Source organism: Colius striatus, chromosome 10 (assembly GCF_028858725.1).
Source record: "Colius striatus isolate bColStr4 chromosome 10, bColStr4.1.hap1, whole genome shotgun sequence".
Taxonomy (NCBI): Eukaryota; Metazoa; Chordata; class Aves; order Coliiformes; family Coliidae; genus Colius; species Colius striatus.
The window spans coordinates 8,187,382-8,210,945 of record NC_084768.1 but is presented as its reverse complement, the minus strand read 5'-3'; the positions used below and the strand labels follow the sequence as shown (position 1 = coordinate 8,210,945).

The 23,564-nt window shown below is 40.4% G+C and overlaps 1 protein-coding gene and 1 long non-coding RNA gene across 6 annotated transcripts in view; one reads left to right on the top strand and one right to left on the bottom strand.

Annotated features, from left to right (window-relative positions):
* PATJ (PATJ crumbs cell polarity complex component) overlaps window positions 1-23,564 on the bottom strand; it is a 157,516-nt gene that overhangs the window by 40,451 nt on the left and 93,501 nt on the right. For all 5 annotated transcript variants that reach the window (XM_062003244.1, XM_062003242.1, XM_062003241.1 and 2 more), the window contains exons 28-31: window positions 21,702-21,898; window positions 13,510-13,601; window positions 4,082-4,154; window positions 661-753 (exon numbers count right to left, since the gene is read on the bottom strand). In XM_062003244.1, the coding sequence (XP_061859228.1) occupies window positions 661-753; window positions 4,082-4,154; window positions 13,510-13,601; window positions 21,702-21,898 (455 nt within the window). The remainder of the gene's footprint in view (window positions 1-660; window positions 754-4,081; window positions 4,155-13,509; window positions 13,602-21,701; window positions 21,899-23,564) is intronic.
* Window positions 7,111-23,162, top strand: LOC133626198 (uncharacterized). The gene is made up of 3 exons (XR_009819337.1): window positions 7,111-7,246; window positions 20,210-20,292; window positions 22,682-23,162. It is a non-coding gene; the product is annotated as an uncharacterized LOC133626198 (long non-coding RNA).

The window sequence follows — 23,564 nt, the reverse complement described above, 5'->3', positions numbered from 1 at the left end:
GTTTAGTAGTTTTCCATTTTAAACTTGTAACACAGAGTAAAAAAAAAAAGAGATTAGAGCTGCATCCTGAAGGACTTTCAGGTTTCTGATAATGCACAGTCCTGACATATTAAACAACAAAGAACTTCATCTGTATCAATGAGCAGTTCAGTATCCATTACAGGGCACACTGACAGTACCACATTAAACCAGAAGTTATGGGCCTGATGTAGAAATTGCTGAGAGCAACTCTATAGCTATGTTATTCAGGAGGCAAGACTAGATTATGATAAGAGACATTTTGGCCTTAGAATTTATGAAGCTATGAATAGAAATAAGAATATGATTTACCGACCAGGCTTTTTTTCTGGAGTTTGTCACATGTGGATGGCAAGAGTAGAAACTCAATCCCCTCTCTCAGAAAGAACCTGAGAGGGCCAAAAAGGTACATACAAATTCTTACCTCAGTGTTTTAACAAATGATACTGACTGCTTTGGTCATGAAAACAGTCTACTTATGTAAAGCTAAGAACTTGATTCTGTTCTTATACGTACTGGATATTATTTGACGAAACCGTGGTGCAATACTCCAACACAAAGGCAGAGAGAAAACAGACCAAGCTAATGAGTCTCCATTTTCTAAGCTCTAATCATTATTAAATATCATTTTAAGGCACTTACAGCTTTGCTGGATTCCTCCTCAGTCAAGCTTTTCATGACAACTTCCAAACTTGGGTCTTCTTCGCTGCTAGCAGGTTCAGTGCCACCATGATTCTGGTAGAAAGGATTGAGAACAGCTTTTAAACAGAGCTATGATCCCCCATAACAGCTAAAGAGAAAAAAATTAGACAATTTTACCTTTTCTTTTGTTTTTCTAAACAAGTAGCAGCATGAAAAAATAAAAAGATCCCCAATTAAGCATCCTAATGTTAGGAGACAAGTAAGAGATGCAAGTTTTGAAAGACAGACCTTGGTCTCCAGTTGGCTAGCCCCAAGTACCACGAGGTTGTCTGTCCAATACTAGCACTTTGGTACAGATCTGGGTCAGCTTTCAAGGTCAGACTAATCCCTATCAACTGTGAAAACTGCTGAGATTGCATTAAGAGTCCTTCTCCAGACTTCTGTTGGGAGGGAGGGTCTCATGCACGCCAAGCGCATTAAAGGAAGCCCAGTTTCCTTCATCCAGTTTGAACAGGTCAGTGGCAGCAGGACTGAGAGCACAACACTGGAGGAATCATTAAAGCCAAAGCTCCTCTGCTTACAGCACGTGGCCACCAAGTTCAGCAGGCTCAAAACAACACTGGAGCAGAGTCCTCAACCTGAAGTGCCAATGCAGCCTCAGGATTCAGGTACTTCTTCACGTTACTATGAGAATACTGCAAATGACATTCAATGGCAACTACCAGAGAACTGGCAAATGAAGGAAATGGCACAGAAGATGTCAGTATTTTCACCAAGATGGGTTCCAGAACTTTGTCCTGCTGGAAGTTTTTCTCCAATAGAGGATTCCCAACAAAAAAAGGTCCTTGAAACAGAATAGCACCATATTAAGTTGAAAAGCTTGTCTGATGAGGATTTTCCGGTGTTTTCTCTGGCTAACAACTGGTATATATGTAAGAAGCATACACTTGCATGAATAACTTATTTCCTTCCCATACTGACAATTAAAGTTAAGAGAGATGGGCAATGGCATCTTTTCAGTGAAAACATTAAGGTAGAAGATCAGAGTATCAGTAATTTGGTTACATGGAAAATGCAACATGTTTATTCTCCTTCCCTTTTTTAAACCAAGTCCTGTATCTGAAAAGATTTTTGATCTATGGTTTTGATTCAATTCATTTTGAAAGAGTTTAAGACATTTTCATAGACTCATAGAATGGAAGGGATCTTTAGAGATCATCTAGTCCAACCCCCCTGCAGAAGCAGGTCCGAAATTTGGAACTGTTCTCTCCTGCCAAGCAAAGCAGACCACGTGCAACAGACCAAATTTCAACATCTTCAGTCCTAGAAGCAAAATGATTTCTGAATTTTCATTAGACATTTTACATTTAAATGCACAATAAGAATTATGCAAATGTCTCAACCACCACTAGAGCAGGTGAAGTGCCTCTGCATTCATACAAAGGCTCACTTTGCTCACCACTGCAATGAAATAGCTCATTCTGTGGCTTTCTGATGAATGAAACCTTTTAAAATCAGATATTTTACAGTAATTATTTAACATAGTTGGCTTCTGATGGCTTGCCCACAGTCTGTGCAATGAACATCCTGCTTTAAGGCATATTTACTTTTTATCACTTTCCACATTAAAATAGCTTAATGAAGATAAAGAGATAAGATGAAGAACATCAAGACAACAGTACATGGTAACTACAGCACCTTGATATTCTGTTACTCTAGCCAGGCTATTTAATGTGATCTGCCGAGTTTCACGTACAGTGTATGTAACACTGTGAAATGTCCTGTTTGGTATTTCACAGGTATTTGAAGATATAATGTACAGTCAGTTTTGTTTTGCTTCACTTAAAAACAAGACCAGCTCACAAAGGAAAGCAATGTGAATTTCTTTGGTTACATCTATTTTATATAATACCAAGATGCTAGCTGGAAGTAAAAAACCTGCATTTACTCATAAAATAGACACACTGTGAATAGTAAGAGCTTGCCATCAATGCATCAACCTCAATCCACAAGCATCTACCTCTAAAGGCAAACATTGCACATGAGGCTGAGCACTTTGGTTTCCACATGCTGGTACAGTCTAATTACAGTCATAGACCACAGCACAAAATGTGCCGAAACAAAGCTTCACCGTTAATCCTGAAGACACAAATATTAAACAAAGCTGAGAACAAACACAGGTATTAAAAGAGTCAACAAAAAGGCAATGAACTTGGGCTCTGTAAATTGCAGAGTAATTTGCAATTCACCAGCTGCACCTGGGACACGCTGCTTTATGGAGAAGAGAATGAGAGGCCAAAGCACTGTCCAAAAATGACTTGGATCCAAACAAAAACCAAGCGGCTCTTGCACTGTGCAGCACTATGCCTGTATGGAAGAAGCCATCAGTGGTAATATAATCTAGAGATTCATCCAGCATTACCTAAGGTGGACCAGTGCTGTGGGATCACAGTAATGCTTACTGAAATACCAGGAGTTCAATGCACACGAATTTATCAATTCAAGGCAAGAAAAAACCCCAATTGAATTATAAAACATCTTTTGCTTTATTAGCTCGAATAGAAATAGAATTAAAAAGCAGCAGCAAGGTTAACCATATACTTTATCTAGAAAATTTAGTTACACCATATCAAGATGTCAAAATGATAACAACGTGGTGACATTGCAGGGATTCATGGTGCACGAGAGAGCAATCAGTCTACAATGAGGCTGAGACAGCAACTCTAATGAAGAAAAACATTGTAACATTACCACACTAAGGAAGTTTTTGCACTGGAAGATTGTATGATACAACACTAGAGCTCACTGCTTCAACAGCCCTCGTCTGCTCCTCCAGGAAGAAAACGAGCAGGAATGACAGTCCGATGTACAGGACAAAGTAGTAGAGCAGGGCTCTCAGCCTGGGATCATAATGCAAACCATGTACACAGTGACCTCTTTAACCAGAGCTGGTTGCTGGTCATCCCTGATTCATTTTTAGAGATGCCAGTGGGACAGTATTGTTCTGGGGCAAAATGAATTAAGAAGCTGAGAGCTTTCCCCTGAAAAACACTCATTTCGCTTCTGTAGGAGGACATTCATGTTGCAGGCAAAAGATCCTCACTACAGCTACTCTAATCAGCTGAAAAAGGTGGGTAGCAGGACAGGAGATGGCAAGGTTTTCATTTGGAGGATTTTCTTCCTCCTGTACATCAATTACCTGTTTAATATCTGTCATTAATGCCATGCCAGAGCTTTCGGTAATGACAAGATCAATAAAAAAAGAGACAGGGGAAAACTTGTCTGTTGGGTCAAGTTCCTATCCAATGCAATGTTTCAGGGATTAATTAAATAAGGTGCTCAAATTTATAATGAACTGTTAATTATGATTAATCTAGTTTAGCAATCCCTATTGAAAAAAAAGCCAACCCACAAAACTTACCTCGATAGAAGAGTGAGCGCTGGAAGGTAACGGGAAAGGAGTAACAGCCATCTGGTTGACTGCATCTTCACTTCTGTAAAGCAACCAACCAAACAACAAACCTATTAGACACTAAACCATGCTGGCCAAGCTTTTCTTTTGAGTTGGTTTTGTCCATTGAGGAAATACCCCTATAGGCATAAAAAGGAACTGTTTCTTATCAGGAGTTAAGAGCTTAGAAAACTATTTCGTTTTTGCTGCCATTCTGTGCTAGCGAACAGGTTACACCCCTTCTTGGGATCACAGTGGGTTCATCAGAGGATGCAGTTGGAGTTCACGGTCCCTATGCACGGATAGATGTGCTAATAACAAATTATAGAATCATAGAATGGTAGGGTTGGAAGGGACCTTTAGAGATGAACTAGTCCCAACCCCCCTGCAGAAGCAGGGTCACCTAGATCAGGTCACATAGGAACATGTCCGGGCGGGTCTTGAAGACCTCCAAGGAAGGAGACTCCACAACCCCCCTGGGCAGCCTGTGCCACTGCTCTGTCACCCTCACAGTGAAAAATGAATTAGCCAGTGAATTAGCCTTGTCTACATTTCTGAACTGTTTATTTATAGTCTAACACTCACATTGCTGAAACCTAGTACCTGTTCTGCTACAACAGATGACTTTTCCTTCTTTTGTTCATATTTGCTGTGGTCTTTTCTAAAAGATTCAATGTAAAAACTTGGAATAGCTATTACAAAATGCAGGGAGAAGAAAACAATCACAAATTCTCCCTATATATAAAGTGCATTCTTCTCCCAAAGATGAATGTTATGTATGCACGTTGTTATACTCTGTCTTCTTTAAAACGCATTCCCAAGCTGACATCTGATGACTTTGTAACTTGACAACCCTTTTTTTTTAATTAAATAGCATTCTGCCTTACTAATGTTTCTGCTCAACTGCCGTTTCAAATTCTTTGGCTTGTGGAATTAGCTCTGCATTTTTTTGGCCTCGCTAAAACGGAACCAAGTGAAATACAACTTCAGTGATATTGTTTAAGGCAAATCTGAGGGATGTGAATAAAAGACTCCAATTTCTGCTTGAAAAAAACTACTAGTTCACCTCTTTATTTTTGGGGTGAAAAGTCTCACAGAACACAGAAGCCAGGAATATGATGCAAACTCCCATTTTGCTAAAGATTCTGTACTTATCACACAGCCTCTGCTTGCCAAAATATGACAGAGGAGGACCCATCAATACTGCTGCTTTGCAGATAAAGATCTTGAGATGAAAGGACAGAAATTCTCTTCTGGGTTTGCTTTCTGCTCCTATCTACTACCTTCCAGGTTACTGCAACAAGCAGAATTGTTTCCTCTTTAATTTCTGGAATTAAATACTAAGACTAGTATGGGCTTAAAGTTATTTTCCAGAAGTGCCTGAAAGAAAAAAACAGTCTCATGGTATCCCTGAAGAGCTGAACACATGAAGCTAGCATATTCTGCTCACCGAAACACTGGAAACTCAGCAGAGTTTGCAGAGAGGGAAATTCAGCAGAGAGGGAAATTTAGTCACAGGCATTTGAAACGATAAATCCTGCAGGCAGAGGTTGGTGAATTCATTTACTTATCTTCAACCAAACAGCCATACAATTCAAAGGATTTGGTTCTGTGCTGCTCATTTTTGTACTCACTCCCAGCCTCTCCTCTTGGCCCTGCTCAAAGCCTTTCAAGAGCCAGAAACCATGTTAAGATCAGAACCAGAGCAGCCCGTGATGCGTGCACAGGGCCAAGACAGAAATCAGAGGCATGCACAGAATCAAGCCCATGAATTTCACAAGTGTTTCTCAATTTCCAAGGGCATTTTACTTTGTCAGGCATATTAGGCAAAGATATTTTTCCTTCTCTTCTCTTCATGAGACATCAACATAATTATGTTGCTTTTCTAACTTACAAGAATAAATCAGCAGCTGTCTAAGGTGTCTAAGAGACCTAGCAATTTCGACTTGACTGTAGAGGTTTTTCTGACAATGGTTTATGTGAAGCACAAACAGCATGAAAACTAACCCTTCTGCAGCTTACAATGCATGCTGCATACCTGACAATTAGGAACAAACTTGAAAATAACCAGGTATGTGTAAACCTTTGTATGAAATGTTCTAAAAATTGCTAGACAGAAGCTCCACGATCTGCATGACAAAGTGGGGTGTAATTAATTACACAAACTACTTTCTACTTCAGATATACACACAGAAAGACTTTTCCCCCCAATCACTGGGCAAACAACTTCATGCAGTTTTAAACGGCTGGCCATTTTTATTCCAAGAAATAAAAAATCCCACAGTAATCCCCTGGAAACCAAAAAGAAAAGGGAAAAAAAAAAAAAAAGCTCAAGGTTGTAAAGTGTCACAACTTGTAATCTCCCCCTGCTAGGACTCGTACATATTTAAATACTTTAATGCTGCTTCAAAGGAGAATGCTTCAAAGCAGAATCAAAGTGGGAACATATTTTAAATTGACAGATCTAATAATAAATTGCTCTTTCTGCTCTCCACATCCATAAGTGTCCTCAACCAAAACATGAATTTATTTACAACTAAAAGGAGCAATCATTTTCTTTTGATACAGGAGTAGACAGCTTAGAAGTCTGAACATCATATTCAAATTACAGCTGACTGAAAATCAGCATTCAATGTATTTGCCAATAGTTGCTACATAGCCACCTCGAAGAAAGCTGTTACTCAGTTACCAGTGCTCAATATTGCTTGAGGTTAAGATGTCTAAATCCTTCACAGTCAAGACACAGCTTCAGACTCTCAGAGTCACAGCAACATACAATGCAATTTATACAGCAGGGAAGCTCAGATGTTCTCCCTCCACTATCTGGAGAAATCATAAACATCCACCACTCTTGTTCCAGCCCTTATGCTGGTTTGTATAAGACCCTGGGATAGCAGCCCACCTCCTTCCTGAGATTGTGCACCAGAGAGCTGTTTATATTTCAACAGTTACATATAAACTGAACAGGGATGGAATTCATCACTCCTCCCAAAAATACTTTCAGTGCTTCTGACCTCTCAGGATGAGGTTGAATGAAGACGGGAATTAGATCTGCTTGGAGACTAGAGCGCTCAATACTGAAGCAGCGAGTTTTCCCCACTGCAAATGTCACAGGAAGCAAGACTGAAGCAAGATGTAAGTGGCAAAACCCCTTTAACTTCAGAAAAACGCATACCCTTTCACACTTATTTGATAAGATTGTCATGCTTTACTACATTTAACTTTCCTTCTAGTCTAAACAGGACTCTTGGTCATACCCTGTCATTTCTCGCTGACCAAAGAGAACAACTTCTGACACTCTGCTCCACCTAACACCCTCCGATGAAGGGGCAGGTGTGCAGCTCAAATAAAGATAACTATGGCAACTATTTACTAATAATTAACTATCATAAACACTTGGCACAAAAGAAGGCTAAAAAGAGCAATATCACAAGCATAAATCTAAAGGGATCGCTCATTCCACACAGCAGAAGGTAAACCTGAAGGGAAGTTAAAGTTCTGTGCTGTAGGGCTTCAGACAGGTCGCCCTGCAATGCTGTGTTGCACTTAACACAAAGCTGTCTCTGGCACTTTGGAAGAATGTCACATAGCTGGAATGGTCTATGAAGCATTCAGAAAGTTATCTTTCTAGAGACAATAACCAAAAGGCACAGCCTCAATCAAATGCAGGTTGTGGGGTATTTTTGTATGTATATATTTACTCACCAACCTGAGACTTGTAATTCTTGAATTCAGGTTCTTTGCCTTCCTTTGGGGACATTTTCTGTTTTCTATTTACCTATTTATTTATCTATTACTCTTCACTCATGTCTGTGATGGTATAAGCTCACTGTCATATGATGCTAAGAAATCCTTGCTGAGAGTGCTCAATGAGATTCATTATCTGTCTGAAGCAGAATGTGCTGTCCAAGATCACAAAATCACACAATCTTAGGTGTTGAAAGGGACCTTGAAAGCTCATCCAGTCTAACTCCCCTGCCAGAGCAGGACCACCTAGAGTAGGGCACACAGGAACTTGTCCAGGTGGGTTCTGATCAGTGCGAAATCAGGACAAATTCCAAATGACATCCACTCAGAAGGGCAGTTCATCCCAGCACCTAAATGACCTAATTTAGGACAGGATGAACTAAATTGTCCTTTGGAGGTTCCTGAAAACTGTTCATGAATCATAGAAGTGTGGATGACCTCTAGGTGTCTAAACTAAGGGAGATGAACCTCCTGCCAAACTACCTGCAACTACAGACTTCATAAACAGTGAAAGAACATTTGACAACAGCTTCACAAGAGGTTATGGATGCTTTTTGGGAATACAAAGTACATCAAGAATCAGGAGATAAACCCAATAGCTTGCATGACATCACAGTTGGAACAGATCTGCAGAACATGGGAACAAACAGTGTTTGCCCATGAACTCTACACCTCCCACTTGTTGTGACACCAGGGCATTGAATCCTGCAGACTATTGAAAACTTCTTTTTTTAATAAGCAGGATGTGGAAAATATAAAGGACAAATCAAGTCAGGACCACTTATTTTCTCATCCTTGTTTTCCCTGTAGAAGTTCCTTTGGAAAAGAGGAGCTGCGGGAATGCTGCACACTGGAAAGGCATGTTGGATTTTTCCTTCAGCTGGGCCAAGGCAAGACCTTTGTATTATGCACCTTCCTCGAGAATCTCTTACTAACAGCAAGAGCAGTCTTGTTCTTCATTTCTCCTCCATCCACTCCTATGTGAGAGCCAAATGCACAGAGATATTTTAAATGAACAACTAATGTTCATATAAGCTGCAGCTCTAGGTCATCAAAGGTTTCAAAGAGGCCAAATTACTTAACTTCCTCAACTGTGCACTTGTTCCCACATGTGTATGACAGCAAGGAGGAAACGGCTCTGAAGAAAACAGGAAAAGTTCAAACTTGCACACACAGTGTCTGGCAAGAGCTTATTTTTAAAGCTTTCCCACATGAAAGAACCTAAACAATCAAAGTAAGTAAAACCAGAGATTATACTATTAAAATATGACCAATTATGTAAGTTAGAACAAACTTAAAGCAAAAATAATGTCTAAAGCACAACAATATTTGAAAGTCTGGCACATAATATTAATTATAGAGTAATTACTTCTAAAAGAAGAGCAAAGACTCAGTGACTGAGTCACAGCAATGCAGAGCATTAAACAGCACCAAGACCTGGCCGACCATGCCACTGCCCTCACTTTACCAGTCCTCAGAGTATAAGGATCTTCCTCCTGAGTATGTCACCATAAATAACAAGACATCAGTCTTCACAATTACACCTAGAGATGGAAGGAGGGGTTAAGTGACAGGTTTGTGGGCCTCCCTGAGTGGCTACAATCCCATCACCAGAAAGCAATGATAATAGAACTAATGGCTGCGGTGTGGGAGGACGACTCCAGACAGCTAACAGATGGTATCTAAATAAGCAGAATCCTACAGTACCTTACTCTTAAAGCATTCCTCATGTTTCACCACAGCACAAGACAATTTTCTTCTAAGCAATAAAGGTATGCCAGAGAATGAATCACAGAACTGAACACAAATGGGATGATGGTTTGAAATCAGTGGCATTCACTTTGATTCAAGCATTCAAACTATATTTGATCTGCTTATTACACCGACACTGAAGCACCAAAACAGATTAAAGGCAGTTAATTGAGCATGGAAAAAACATTGAATCTGCTCAATCATAAAATTCTCACTGTAAAGGAGCATTCTGATAGAAACTGGATTTCCTACCACAGATGTAAAATCTAATTATATTGTTTTATTATGCATCTTAAAAGGATGGACTTGAAAAGGATGAACAAAACCCACAGTGGATACAAACCCCATTCTACTTTGGCAACTAGGGCAAAGAAGCAAGTCTACAAGAAGCTTCTCCTACAAGAAGCAAGTCTCTTTCTCAGATTACTACCTGGCCAATTCCTATTGTTGAAGATTCAGAACTTCAAAAGGCAGCTAAGACCTTTACGTGCCCTATTGCCACTTGACCTCCACCAGTGCTTCCATAGCACACTCCTTTCTATGCCTTGGAAAGCTGCAGTCAAGCTGTTGTTATTTATTTCTGATATTCAGAAGTCAAAATGACAACTTGTATTTGCTACAGTAGCCTGGAAGTTAATGCAGCAGCTGTAAGACTTTAAGGTCACTGGACACTAATCAAAGGAAGCACTGGGGCAGAGTCATTCCACCTCTGGAAAATCTCACCATGGTGAGGCAATTGGTTTGTTGGTTTGTTTGTTAAACTGGGTGAGCAGGTTAAATGCTTTCTAATTTTGAAGGCTACAAGAAACAAGATGCACTGAATGTGAAAAAAGGAAAAAAAAGTGACACTGTAACTGCAAATCTTTTAGATGCTATTACAAGCTCATGTAATTAACGAGACCACTGGGAAACGGTGCTGTGGTAAGACCTGTATTTTGGAATCAGGCCAAAATCAACTGTTTTAAATAATCATCATCAACTTAATTGAGGAAAAGATGCTTATAAACCAGAGCGAGAAGCCTTCAAATACAAGGGGATGTCTGATTCTCATAGCACGTACTGCACTATGCCTCATCAGCAGAAAATGCAGGAAAGGGTGGGAATGCAATTGTAACAGTACCTGGGTATAAAACCAGCACGAAGAGATTTTTATAGTGCAGACAGAACATTAGGATTTTAGTAAAAAGTCAAAAAGGCTGAGGACACCTTCTATTCTTTATTTTTTCCTAGAAAAAAAATCAATGTAGGTAGAATAAAATCCAAGTTATTTAATGACAACTATTACAGTTCTCACAAAAAAGGGCTTTTTCTGTGCCCAGGAATTTCTGGGCTTCTTTCACAAGTGATTAAAGAGTTTATGGAAACGTCCTCCTGCCCTGCACATGAACCAAAACACCAGAAATAGGAAAACCATGATGCCGTTTCCTGCTTCAAAGAGAAAGGCAGCACGCTTATCGCTGAGCATCCCTCATCTGAGGAAAATAAGGCCTCAGGATATCACAGAGGGCACTTTTTAGTAACAGGCCATGTCAGTTCTGTCAGGCACACAGGAACTTTTTAGGCTGCAGGATGATGTGTTTCTGGAGAACTACAATCTCCTCAGGACTTTCACTGTTGACATTAGAATATTAATATTTCATGGACATGAAGACCAAATCCATTTCTCTCCTAACTCCCGCCGTACAGGTTATTTTGCTGTGGTGAGCTGTGGACAATTTTTTCCTCTGTGCACCAGGATGTGCTTATACCTTTAAAAGAAGTTGCAGAAGTGCTCTGGAGGAGGAAAGGGGTATTTCTGTTGCACCTGGCTCCTCCTCATTTTCAAAGCATAACAAATGTTAAGGTATCCTGCTCTTTACACATCATTAGAGCTCAGAAGAACACATCTGAAATCAACCAAGCAGCAAACTTACCAGGAGAGCTCAATCTGCTACACTCAGCGCTTTGTTCTCAGCTGGAAAAGCTTTTGCACATGCACGTACAAGAATTGGATGCCTGTTGCTGCTCTTATTTACTACAGCTGGCACCACAAAGCATTAAGCAGTGGCATTTTAATACCTCCATTTTATATTGTAATTTTGAAATAAGCAAAAACTTTTCCTACCAAACTGCACAACAGACTTCTGTGTCAGCACAGTGCTCAATCACATCCACTGGTTTTGTGGCTCTAGGTATAGGAACTGGAAGCATAAAGACAGAATGGGCTCATGGAATCTTTTTAGCATGACAGAATTAGTCTTATCTCTCCTTAAAATTCACCTTTAAGGGAGATAGCCTGACTCATCTTTGCTAAAATTCTGAAACGCTCCTCTTGCTATGAAAATTTGATCATATATCAAAAAAAGGGGGCAACAGCAGTTTCCTCTGTGCATCAGAGGCAGAGCTCCAGTTACTGACGACGTTCTCTCAGTGGGAGAATCTCTTTGTCGCTGTTTGAGCGGCTGCCCGTGTCACGAGAACAGCCCCAGCAGTTGTCAGTGTACTCTAATGCAAAGCTGAGAGCAGTGACAAGATTTGTGTGCTCTTGGGAAGTGTGAAATATAAGCTTTCAACCTCACCAGCAGCATTTAAAAACAGAAACCTTTTTTACTAAAAATATAAGAGTCAAACCCAAGAATTATCCAATTGTATTGCCAATATCTTCTGATTACCATCATTAAGATGAATGTCTTAATTTCTGCCTTGAAATTCCCTTCTAAACAGACAATCTCGAAAAGGGAATTGCAGCTAAGAACTTCAGCAGCCTTTATGTCTTAAACACAGCACAAAACATGTACCAAGCATTTCCAACCCGTGGGTGACTGCAGCTAACATGCACCCTTTGATGCAGCTCTGCTCAAGTGCAGCAGGGCAGGTTGCAAGAAGCCCTCACTCTCTGTGCTGCCTGACAGCACCAAACCCAGCCCTGGGTTTTGGTTTTATAAGTTGTGGTTCTGCCTCTGGAGCTTCCAACCAGACACATTTTCCACATGCAATTAAGTAATGGTGAGTTGTTGTACATGACGTTCAATTTTCAATGGCTGGGGAAAGTAACACGGGAGCTGCAGGCAAGATCATTAATCTCCTTCAGATCCTCTGTGCTGCCAAGTATAGCAACTCATTCTTCACTGCACTAATGCTGCTCTTCCATCATTCCTGTGGATGCTGTACCAGACAGAGCCATGCAAGTAAATGTACACATTTACATACATTCACCCACAGATTATTACATCGTTCACAGGCAAGCTGTGCATGAGTGAAGAATATAAAACCATATCAAGTATGATGTATATGTTGCAGAGTGAATGCATGGAGGTGCCTTTTATTCCTGTGCAAAGAGGAAAAACAGTCATACTTGGAGCAAAAGAAAAGATGCCCCCATGTAATTCTTAGGCAGATGAGAGGTTATTTTAGCATATTCCCTCCTACTGAAGCCATTTTAGTGCTCCTTGTCAGTTAGGTTCCCCCTTCATACAAACAAGCCCTGGCTCACCTTTTGAATCCTCTTTCAACGTCCATATAAAGTTAATCCTCACACACCCACCCAGCTTCAGCTCTGTGTACTCTCTCCATGCTTGCCTGCCCCTCTCACAGCAGCACCCTTTCCAGCACCAAGCCTCTGCACCATTTTCACACCCTACCAACCTAAAGCACTTCGGTAGGTTGTGGAAGGAGAAGCTCTTATCAGGGTGCTCAGCCCAAAAGGGACAGCTCAAGCCTTCAGCAGACACCCCTAAGACAGGCTTTTGGCTTTAACACTGTTAAGGAGAACTCTTCAATTGAGAAGAACAATCGAGGAAAAAGTTGACTTCACTTCAAAGGGAACTGAGCAAGTTTAGCATTTTAAAATCAGGCTAAATATGTGACTGTCATCTAACATGCTAAAGTGAAAGCAATGTTTTGGTGAGAACTGTTCTTACCGTATGAAAACGAGCTTGACCTTTGGTGGGGCAGTCTTAATGATTGCAGAAGCATTCTGATGACTTCTTCCATACAATATCTGATTGTTTATCTGTTAAAGAAAATGAAGATTTTCATGTAAGTGGAGAAGTAGGCATCGTTTAAATTTACACCACCAAGACTTCCAAATTTACTGTGGGATAAAGAGGTAAGACTCAAAGCAAACACGGTCACCAAAATACAACTCACCTTACTTTTGAGTACATTTTTGACATCTTAGACTCCAATTTATCAAAGGAAAATACTGTATTAGTAGCAGAACATTCCAAGTTTTATTCTAGACCAAGATAAAACTAGTGCAGAGTTAGCTTAGGCTTATTAGTAAGCCGCAAATGAGAGAACCTTAACATTCTTTTCCAGATCCATAGAATGGACTCTAAGCATTGTTCCCAGATTTTTGGAAAGCAGCTTTATCTGAGAAGAATCATACAGATGTGACAACAGCACAGATGTTGAGACAGACACTCCTACACCTTACCTACAGGCAACTGGCAGTTTAGGAAAGCTTGCTGTAAAGATTGTGCTGACTCCTCAGTTCTGCTGAAGGAGAGAGAACTGACTGATAGCCAGAGAGACCAAGGACAATTTACGGACATGCCACATCACTTTTGCTGGGGTGGATCGAACACCTAAGCACAGCAACTGACACCAAGTACTATTTTGGATGCTTGCTGCACGCAAGCAACGGCGCAGTTTCCAGAGGGAAACAGCTTGGCTTCTATGCAGTATATGCTTCAGGACTTTTCTTGTTGTAGGAACTCAAGTCTTTCCCCAGCCTGAGGAAAATAAGATGCCAACTGTCTCCCAGTGCTGTGCTGAGGGAATGGAACCTCAGCAAGGACAACAGTATCTCTGGGATGAATATAGTACTTCCAAGCCAACCAAAAGCATACTCAGTGTCATACCACAAAAATAACCTGTGGTGTAAAAATGGAATGTTTAAAGCATTTCACTCATTTCACAGGCAGGGCTTGTGTTTAACACCATGCTCCATCTTAGCCTGCCTGCAATGCCCTCAGTTTCTCGGGCTCCAGCTCCCCTTCATTACTGCCTCCTGTCTCAGAGGCATCCTAACAGGTCACTCACCTATCAGCTAATGCATCGCACAAACTACAATCCTGAAAGATAACCTGCAGAACACATCATAACAAATTTAAAGAAAGCACAAGCTGAGCTGAGTATGGTGGGAAAAAAACCCTCCACTATGTCAAAAAGATTAACAAAACCCTTGAGAAGTTTCTTAGTTGCACTCTGATGATTTTCAGATTTACAGTTAAGCTGAAGCAAACACTCAGCAAGGTGGTGAAGGGAAGCATCCTCCCCTGACAGCAGGAAGCAGGACTGCCAGAGTTGTCTTCCTTCAACTTGGACAATTTAGACTTGAATAAACATCGAGGTAACAACAATCCGTGGAAGAACCATTATTTACCTACACCTCAATATCTGTAAACATAAACATGGAAAGTAATTAAAAGCAACGTTTAACATGGTGTGTTTTGTCTGGAAAAAGAAGGTAGAACTTCAAAAATGAAGAAAATACAGTGAAATGAGTAGTGCTTGGAGTCGTGATGTTAGTTCAGGTTCACGGTTCAGCTCGTCCCGTGTCTCGCCGTCGACACAAGCATCAGAGGCCTCCGAGTGTGCAGAATCATCTGCTATTTAACTCTGTCAAAAACCTCACCCCAGGCACTTTGATTAATGTACTTCTCTGGAGCTGGAGTGTTCATACACCCTTCCACAAAGAGCAGCCAGCTTCATTTCAATGCTGCAACTTTTTCCTCCCACTCATGATTTACAACATAATATTTACGTTCACATTTGATATACTGATGCTGTTTAAAACAATAATGATAATGGAGCCCAGGAACAATTTACAAGTGATTATAAAGGACTTTTTGTTACTGAAAATGTTTGTATTGGATTTGGGTTCCATGTTCTAACTTAGAAGATTTTTTTACTCAAGTTGGAAATAACTAGTCAAGTCTTACAGCCCTGTGACATACAGGCTATTTGGCCATACTGGCAACTTCACAGTGCTCCCATCTTATTTTCAGTGGGTCAAAACAACATGTAAGTTCATGTAAGTTAAATAAGGACAATACTAGGACAAGGGTAAAACCCCTAACACTTGATTATTTGTTAAGACTAAGGTGCAAACCATTTTCCTACCACCTTATGTACTGTACAAAGAGAGAACCAAGAAGGGTCTACAAGAGTCTGAGCTGACATGAAAGGATCAGCACTGAGGAAACAGCATCACATCAACACTCTTAAGGGTTTACAGTGCTGTCTGCAGCTGCCAGGGTTCCAAAGACAGGGCAGGAAGCAACATCCCAGGCCAGGCTTTGTTAATCAAACTCTAAAATCTGGTGGTAAAAGTGAAAGGTCAGTTACTGTCTGGCCTCAAGCTGGACTTGAAACTTTCATCGAGTTTGTTGGCATCATTTCTCTTAGTTAAAAAATGAATTATTCCCTGGGAATACTGTATGCTTTACAAACTGTTTGGATTTAGTTAAATTATCATCAATTTTTCTAAACAGCAGACTTCTTAGATTAAAATTTATAGTCTTTACTCTGGCTAAATTAATCCTATTCACTAGACGTATCAAATAGTCCAAAATTTAATTAGTTGTGAGCTGGGTCTGTAAGTTATAATTATTTAATTACACCAAAATGAAAGGATAATCAAGGTAATTTATCTCCACCAGGTTTTGGACTGTCCCACATAGTTATTACAGCCAGTGTTAATGTTTCTTTCTATCTTTTTTTTAAGTAGAAAGGTCACTTTGTTTTGCAAGGTAAATTACTGTTCTGTTAGCTTCAGATACCACCATGATGAGCAAAGCACAAAAGCCTACTTAAATGAAATAAAAAAGAGAACATCTAAGATTTCATAAGCAACACCATTTAAAATCTTTCCAATTAAGTAACATGTCAAATAAGCCAAATAGTGCTCTGGGAGTCAAACCCTACAAATCTGTGCTTTACTTTTTTTGCTGGAGATTAGAAAGGAAAAACAAAGCTTTGACTAAGCAAAAGAAATAAATGGACCTAAATTGACCTCAACTCTTCTTTAACTGTCTCTTTACATAACTTCTTGGAAAGGCAGCAGAGAACAGAGAAAGATGAAAACATGCAATAAGTATGAGGTCAGGTCAGCAAACTTAAGTTCAATCTTTAATACACCCCTACGCTGCTTTATGGTAGATTTTATCACATATCCCAAGTGCACTGTTGCCTTCTCCTACTAAAGTTTTGGTTTACAGTTTCATACACTAAAGTAGCAGAAAGTACAAACTCACTGAAATATGAACTCTGAAATGAAGAGAAAAAGATTTAAAGGACTGTTTGCTTCTCAAACTTCAATTTGCAGATGAGAAACATTAGATAGGGGTTGATTACTTTTTTTTTTTTTAAGAACACTGTTTTTACTACGTGGCAGTAATGGAAATCCACAAAATGAGAATCATCTGATTTTTATGAAAATCAAGTTAAATGATATCCAAAAGCTAGTAAAAGAACTGGCACAGCTTTCTAGAACAACTCTGTCTTTGTACCAATGCATTAGGTTGCTTCAAGCCACAGGAACTGAAGCGTTTTAAGATACAACCAGACTCTCTGAAACAATGGGGAAAGTTTCAACAACTTTGAAATCAATCAAGTTATATAGACTAAAACCCCATAAATTACACCAAACCCCAAATAATAAAACATGAGGAAAACACTGGAAAGAAAGAAAAACCCCACAGTTAGAATGTAAATTCTTCTTTCCTCACCAAACTTTCTGCCCAGCACAGGTTCAAACGTGCATCATCTGATCAACAGACCATAAACTCCATATAGACAGAAAATCTCTGCGCTAACCCCTGTGGGTCCCCACCTCATTCAGTAAATGAATCTGAGAAGAACAGAAGCTCTGATCATTGTGTTTAAATGGGATTTTTTTTAAAGAAATCACCACTAGAGTTAATCATTCAAGATGACTCTTCTTATGTGAAAGCCTCATGTGTCTTTATACATCCAAGTCACTGTCTCTCTTGAGGGACAGTGCCACTTGCCCAATTCCAAGTAACTGTTTTGACACAGTACAAACATAACAATCCCACAACATATAAACTGAGAATAAAATGCCAATCCCCCACATTGTAAAACAGAAGGGGCATTGTGGATTTGGCTGGGTAGTTCATTTGCTCGGGCAAAATACCAATGTATCTATTATATTACTGCAGAATAACTTCTATTTGGATCTTAAATAAAATAGCAATAAAAACACATTTAGCAGAGAAGCCCTTCTGGCTTTGAGCTATGACAAAAGTGGCACAAAAAGAGGGGAGAAAACAATAATGGCCTCTCATGCAACAGCCCAGAAGGAACAACAGGCAAACTTGTACAGCCATTCCTGACCACGAAGACTAGCTTTCACTCTTTCAAGAAGTGCTGTGGCCACCTAGAGCAAAACATCCAAACAAGGAACTTCCTTCCACCTCCTGCCCCATTTTCAATGCGATAATCAGGGCCAGGAAGATGGCAGAAAATCCCAACATCGGTAATTTAGCATAACGAGGTTCTGAACTGCTTGGTTTATTAATAGAACACAGTTGACTCTTATGGAGAGATGATAATTATAATAATAATAATACTAGCTACAGGGTGGATTATTCAGTGTGAATAAAACCTACTAAGGAGGACAGACTCATGTGGAGCTCAAGAGCAGCGGGGCCTAACGGCACAGGTACAGCCCCACGTGAACGTGCTGCGGGCCATGCTGAGCACAATCAGCCACAGGACTAAGCCCAAACTTAATAGGATATGAAGCAGCGCAGACACCTGCACTAAAACAGCAAGACTGCAAGGCAGGAGCACCACAGATGGTTTCTTTGCTTGGAAAAAGAACTGAAAAGCAGAACTTGCGTCATGTAAAAAAACCAGATGGGCACTAAATTCTGACCCAGGTAATTTTCCAGCACATATGAAAGCAGGACGAACGGACCTTCTCTCTCAGAAAGCTGTTTTCTCCAGCAACATGACCATCCAAAACACATCACAGGAGATGTATTAAAAAACTAATTACTACATACAGTTCTTTTTAATGTAATCTGCATTTCACTCCATGTATATAGGCTGTCCCTTAACTTTGAAAGTGAGACAGGATCATGCCCCCAAAAGACTACTGTTGTTTGAAGAAGCTGAAAGTGAGTTGATATTTCATTAATTCAGTGAACAAAAGATGAGTAAGGAGCTGAGGCAGTCTGGCAGCATCCCACATCCTCCAATTGAATTCAATCAAACTCCAGTTCAAAAGAAAAATGAAGAGGTAACATCTACCTATATTTCTATATCTATCTCCATCCCATTAACCTTACCCCCATCAGCAGCCACGGGGAATAACGTGCACACGCTGCAGTAGCATCCACCGTTTCAGTGGAGCAACACTGACCAAGAGGATTTACTGGGGCACCCCAGGACAGTGCAGAAATACTAGAGGCTTCATAAGATGTGAATCCTTTCTCTTTTTGGTATGTTCTAGTGTTCAAAATGGATGTGTATCTGAAGGTGCAGATGCAAATATATTTCATGCAGTTGGATGAAAGTTGAGGGTGGTCTATTTGCTGATCAACAGGTAAGAATACTGGGGAAAGTGACCTCAAGTGCTTATGAATTAAGTGATTACAAAGTCCAAAGCTTTTTTTTTCTCCAGGATAACTAAATATTTGTCCAGTGGACAATGGTCAGCAGCTCGGTCTGCAAGCAGAGCAATTTAATACCCACACGTAGTGAAGCACTGCTCACAGGAAGGAAAGTTAAGTTGCTTCATCAGAAAAAAACCTGTCCATTCGGGTCTCTGAATGAGGGGAGCATGCCATGGGAGGGATAAAATGCTCCTGTGATCAGCAACCATACTCACAGGCTTGAACTGGAGAAAACCAAACGATCTGGATTCTGTCATTTCCTCACTTGTCAGCACTTGAGTTTACCATTAATGCTCTTTTGTGTCATGGTTACAAAACACATTGCAAATAAAGCCAGTTGACCACCTCAACCTCTGCATCATTGGCATGGAAGTAGTATGAGTATCTTGGAGATATTCCTGGCCATCTGGTGCGAGGTGGTCCTGCTTGAACAAGGGGAGTTGGACTAGATGACCTTCAGAGGTTCCTTCCAGGCCCAGTGATATTCCTACCTTGGTCACTTTTTGGGGATGAGGGAGGGTTCCTGTTGGTTACTGAAATAGTTATTGAACCTAATTGTTGTTGAAAAAAGCCTGCCAGTGTAAATGTCCATTAGTTCCATTTCAGTGCTATTCACATAACACTGAAATGCTTTTAAAAGACAAAAAAAAGATAGAGCTGTGAATAATTTGACCACTGGTGTGAACATGAGACGTCTGTACATGACTAATGCACAACCCATTCCTTTGTAAGACAGGATGTTTTGACACTGGATTACATTCTCACTGGGGACTCAGAATGAGATCACCACATCCTTTCATATAAGTAATCACACTGGTGACACACCTTTAATTTGACTGCAAAGGTAAACAAGAGAGTTTATTTGAACTTCAAACTTCAGGGGTTTTTTTAAGTTTGGCATTCTTGAGATGGTGAACATCCCTTTCCTTCCACAGAAGGAAAAAAAGTAATTTTATCTCTAACTTGACAGGGAGAGGAATTAGGACACCGCCACCACCACTCAGAAAATGCTACTTACAACATGGCCCATGCATGCAAATCCTGAGCCTTGAGGTATGTGTGATTAATGACAGATGGTGCATCTTTCAAGTACTGCTAGCAATACTTAACATTAGATCAAACAAACACTGCAAGGAATAACTTGTGACATAAAAGAAAACTTCAGTGGATGGATCCTTCTTTGTGGGAAAGTATTAAGACAAACGTCTCTGTGTTTCCTCTACCAGGAACTACCTGATCTATGCTATGCACAGGGGAAAACAGTACCATGGGGCTTTCAAATGGTATACACCCCAAATTTGCCAGTTTTTAATTTTTTACCATTAGGATTTCGTGCCAAGGACAGAAAGAACATACATTTGAAAGGGAAAGTCCTTTTCCTACCCTGCTCCAGTACGGTGTAGGCTTTCATACCATTTATCACACTTAAAAAGAAAATAACAAACTTCAGATGGTGGTACTATTATAGCAAAACAAGTCTTTCTTGTACTATGTGTATTGAGAACCTGTAATTACAGAACTGTTAGCAATGACAAATGCTTAGACAATTCTGAGTACTCCCAAGGTATCCTCAGGCAGTCAAATTGTTCTTTCTCATGTCAACAAATGTGAGAAAATGAGTGGTTCTCTGATGGCACAGAGAGTTGCTGAAAGATCAAAAAAATCACCACCCACGGAGAGCAGCAGGTCAGCATATACCTGCTCTCCACTGAAAGCTTCTCTCTAAAGGAAAGATCCCCAGGGAAGGCTGAACTTCTTAAAAGCCACTGAAGTGATCATGACGTAGGGAACCACTGCAGGTACTGCAGCAAAGTGTCGTTTTGCAACCGCCAAAAATCAGATGAAATGTGGGAAAACCTGTGTTTTCAATCTGAAGGTGAAGCAAGGAGATAGGAGGAAAAGTGAAGCCAAAATACTCCACTTGCTAACGAGCTCTCTTGCCTTGTGGGTGAACTTGTGCCAGACACAACTAAAGAAAGTATTTTAAGTTACAACAGATCAAAACAGATTACAGCACTAAGTTTATTTTCAGGTTGGGGAATATCCCTGTCATCTGTAAAAACACATATGGTAACTTTGAGGGGGTTTTGTTTTTTTAATGTAAGGTGTGAATTTCCCTGTGAAACCACATATGCACTACAAGGACAGATTTACTGTCCCCTTCCTGCCTTTCGACAGTGCCTCCCTAAGCATAGCTTGGGAACATGCTGAGAGCACAGACTTCACTGACAAGACATTAGTTTTCACAGGCCAATGATTTTTGTTTCACTGAAAACACATTTACCTGCCAAAGGCCAAGTTCTCAGTTGGCATAAATCAGTGCAGCTCCTTGCCTCAGCCACATAATTCCATTTGCAGGCTTTATTTAAGGTTCAAATGATAGCTTCACATATGCCTCCCCCCCCACCTCTCTCTCTCTCTCTCCATATGAACTCTGCTTAGAAGTTAAAGGAAACACTTACCTCTAGAAGTTCATCACCAATGTGCATCCTTCCATCTCGTCCTGCGGGCCCATCTGGATTGATACCAACCACAAAGATGCTCATACGAGACCGGTCCTTGTTGCCAGCAAGACTCAGCCCAAGCCCATTTTTGTCTTTCTCAAGCTCAATAATGTGCAACTCTCCTGGTAGATCTGCATATCTTTGCCTGATTTTTTCTAGAAAGATCAAACATAGAACAAGTTATAACAAAATAACTTATATGGAGGTGTTGAAAGATATATACAAACGTGCTAGAAATTGATGGCTTCTCAGCGTTTAGTCTTTATTAACAGAGGTCTTTCCAGCATGGACTCTCAAATACCATTTGCTTTGCCTGCAGCAAAATGCAGCATCAGCTGCAAATACACATTAAAGCTGCACCAGTCTAATTATTTGTACAGCAGGCTGGTTCTAAACTGAAGTTTTTTGAAAGGAGGGCCAACAAGGGAATTCCAGAGGCGCCTCAATCTTACCCTACCAAAACTATCAGTTTCAGGAAATTCGCATAAAGTTAGAGCCGGTTAATTAACCACTGTGGGAGACTGAAATGCTTGTGTTGCAAACATGGTGCAAGCTCATGTTTCAAGGTAGACTCTTTTACTTTTGCTTCTTCCTGGTTACTCAGGAATATGCTTTCCACGCTCTGCTTAACATGATGTGCTACTGTGCAGGTGATTACTCGAAGCAGATGTCAGTGACAATGTATATGATTGATTACGTTTTTAAATGCAGCCTCACTTGATATTAAGGTAGTTATTTGTCTTTCATCTACCTTTCAACCATTTCTGTGACAAGGTGCAATATACTTACAAAGTTATTTGTAGCACGCTGTCTGTAGATGCTCACAATTTAACCCAAATGTCCCTTCACCACTGGCATACAAACACACGTAACTATTATTGTGAGAGTCAATTGCAGCAAAGGTGATTTGTTCTTTTCTGTCTGATTGTCCTTTGCAGATTCTAAAGCCACCTTCATAACACCACCTGCATCCAACCCTTCAGCTGGGCCACGCGTGACAAAAAGCAAGTCCAAGTACTTTGCTGTGGCTGGATGTCACCTTTAGTGCAGAGCCCAAGGTGAAAGAAACTGCTGCATTATGTATTAAGAAGAGAAATAAGAGATACTGTATGTTCAACTCTATCCCCGAGTCAGCAGCAGCAGCTAGATCAATATTAGCTATCACCCTTCTACCAGAGAAGTGTATTTAATAGTATGATTTAACTACTATAGTTAATGTTCCCATGACAACAAGGAAGAGGGGAAAGAGCTGGGGAAGGTGAGAAGGAGGCAAATAAAAGTGAACAAAAACTGCTGAGAAGAAAGACAATGACACAGAAGTATTCTGCTTGGGCAGAGACTGCTGGGACAGGAGGAGCACTCTCCTGCCTCCAACCCCAGATGCACTCAAGAGCATTGCCTACACTCAGAGCAACACAGACAAGAACCAGCTCTCCCACTACTGTATTTTACAGGCTGGCATTTTTCTGCCACACTCCAAATCTCTGGTGTTCTGGAGCCTGAGCCTAAAATCCTGGGGGTGTACATTAAGGGTGAGATGTTATCCCCGGAAAGCTGTAAAGCCCTACAGAGGTCTGCACAAAATCAGAATATCATAAAAAATTAGAAACCTCACTTGTTACTATCAATTACATGCCAAAAATTCATCTGACTGCATTAAATGGTAATCCATGTAGCTGCACGGTTCTTAACATATTTCTTAACTAATGGGGTCAAGATGTAATTAGAGGTGTGATTTGCTACTTGAATTTGGAAAGTGGTGGCTTTTTCTGCTTAGCATGCAGGATGTCTCCTGCCGAAAAACAGCAAGTGAGGAAAGGT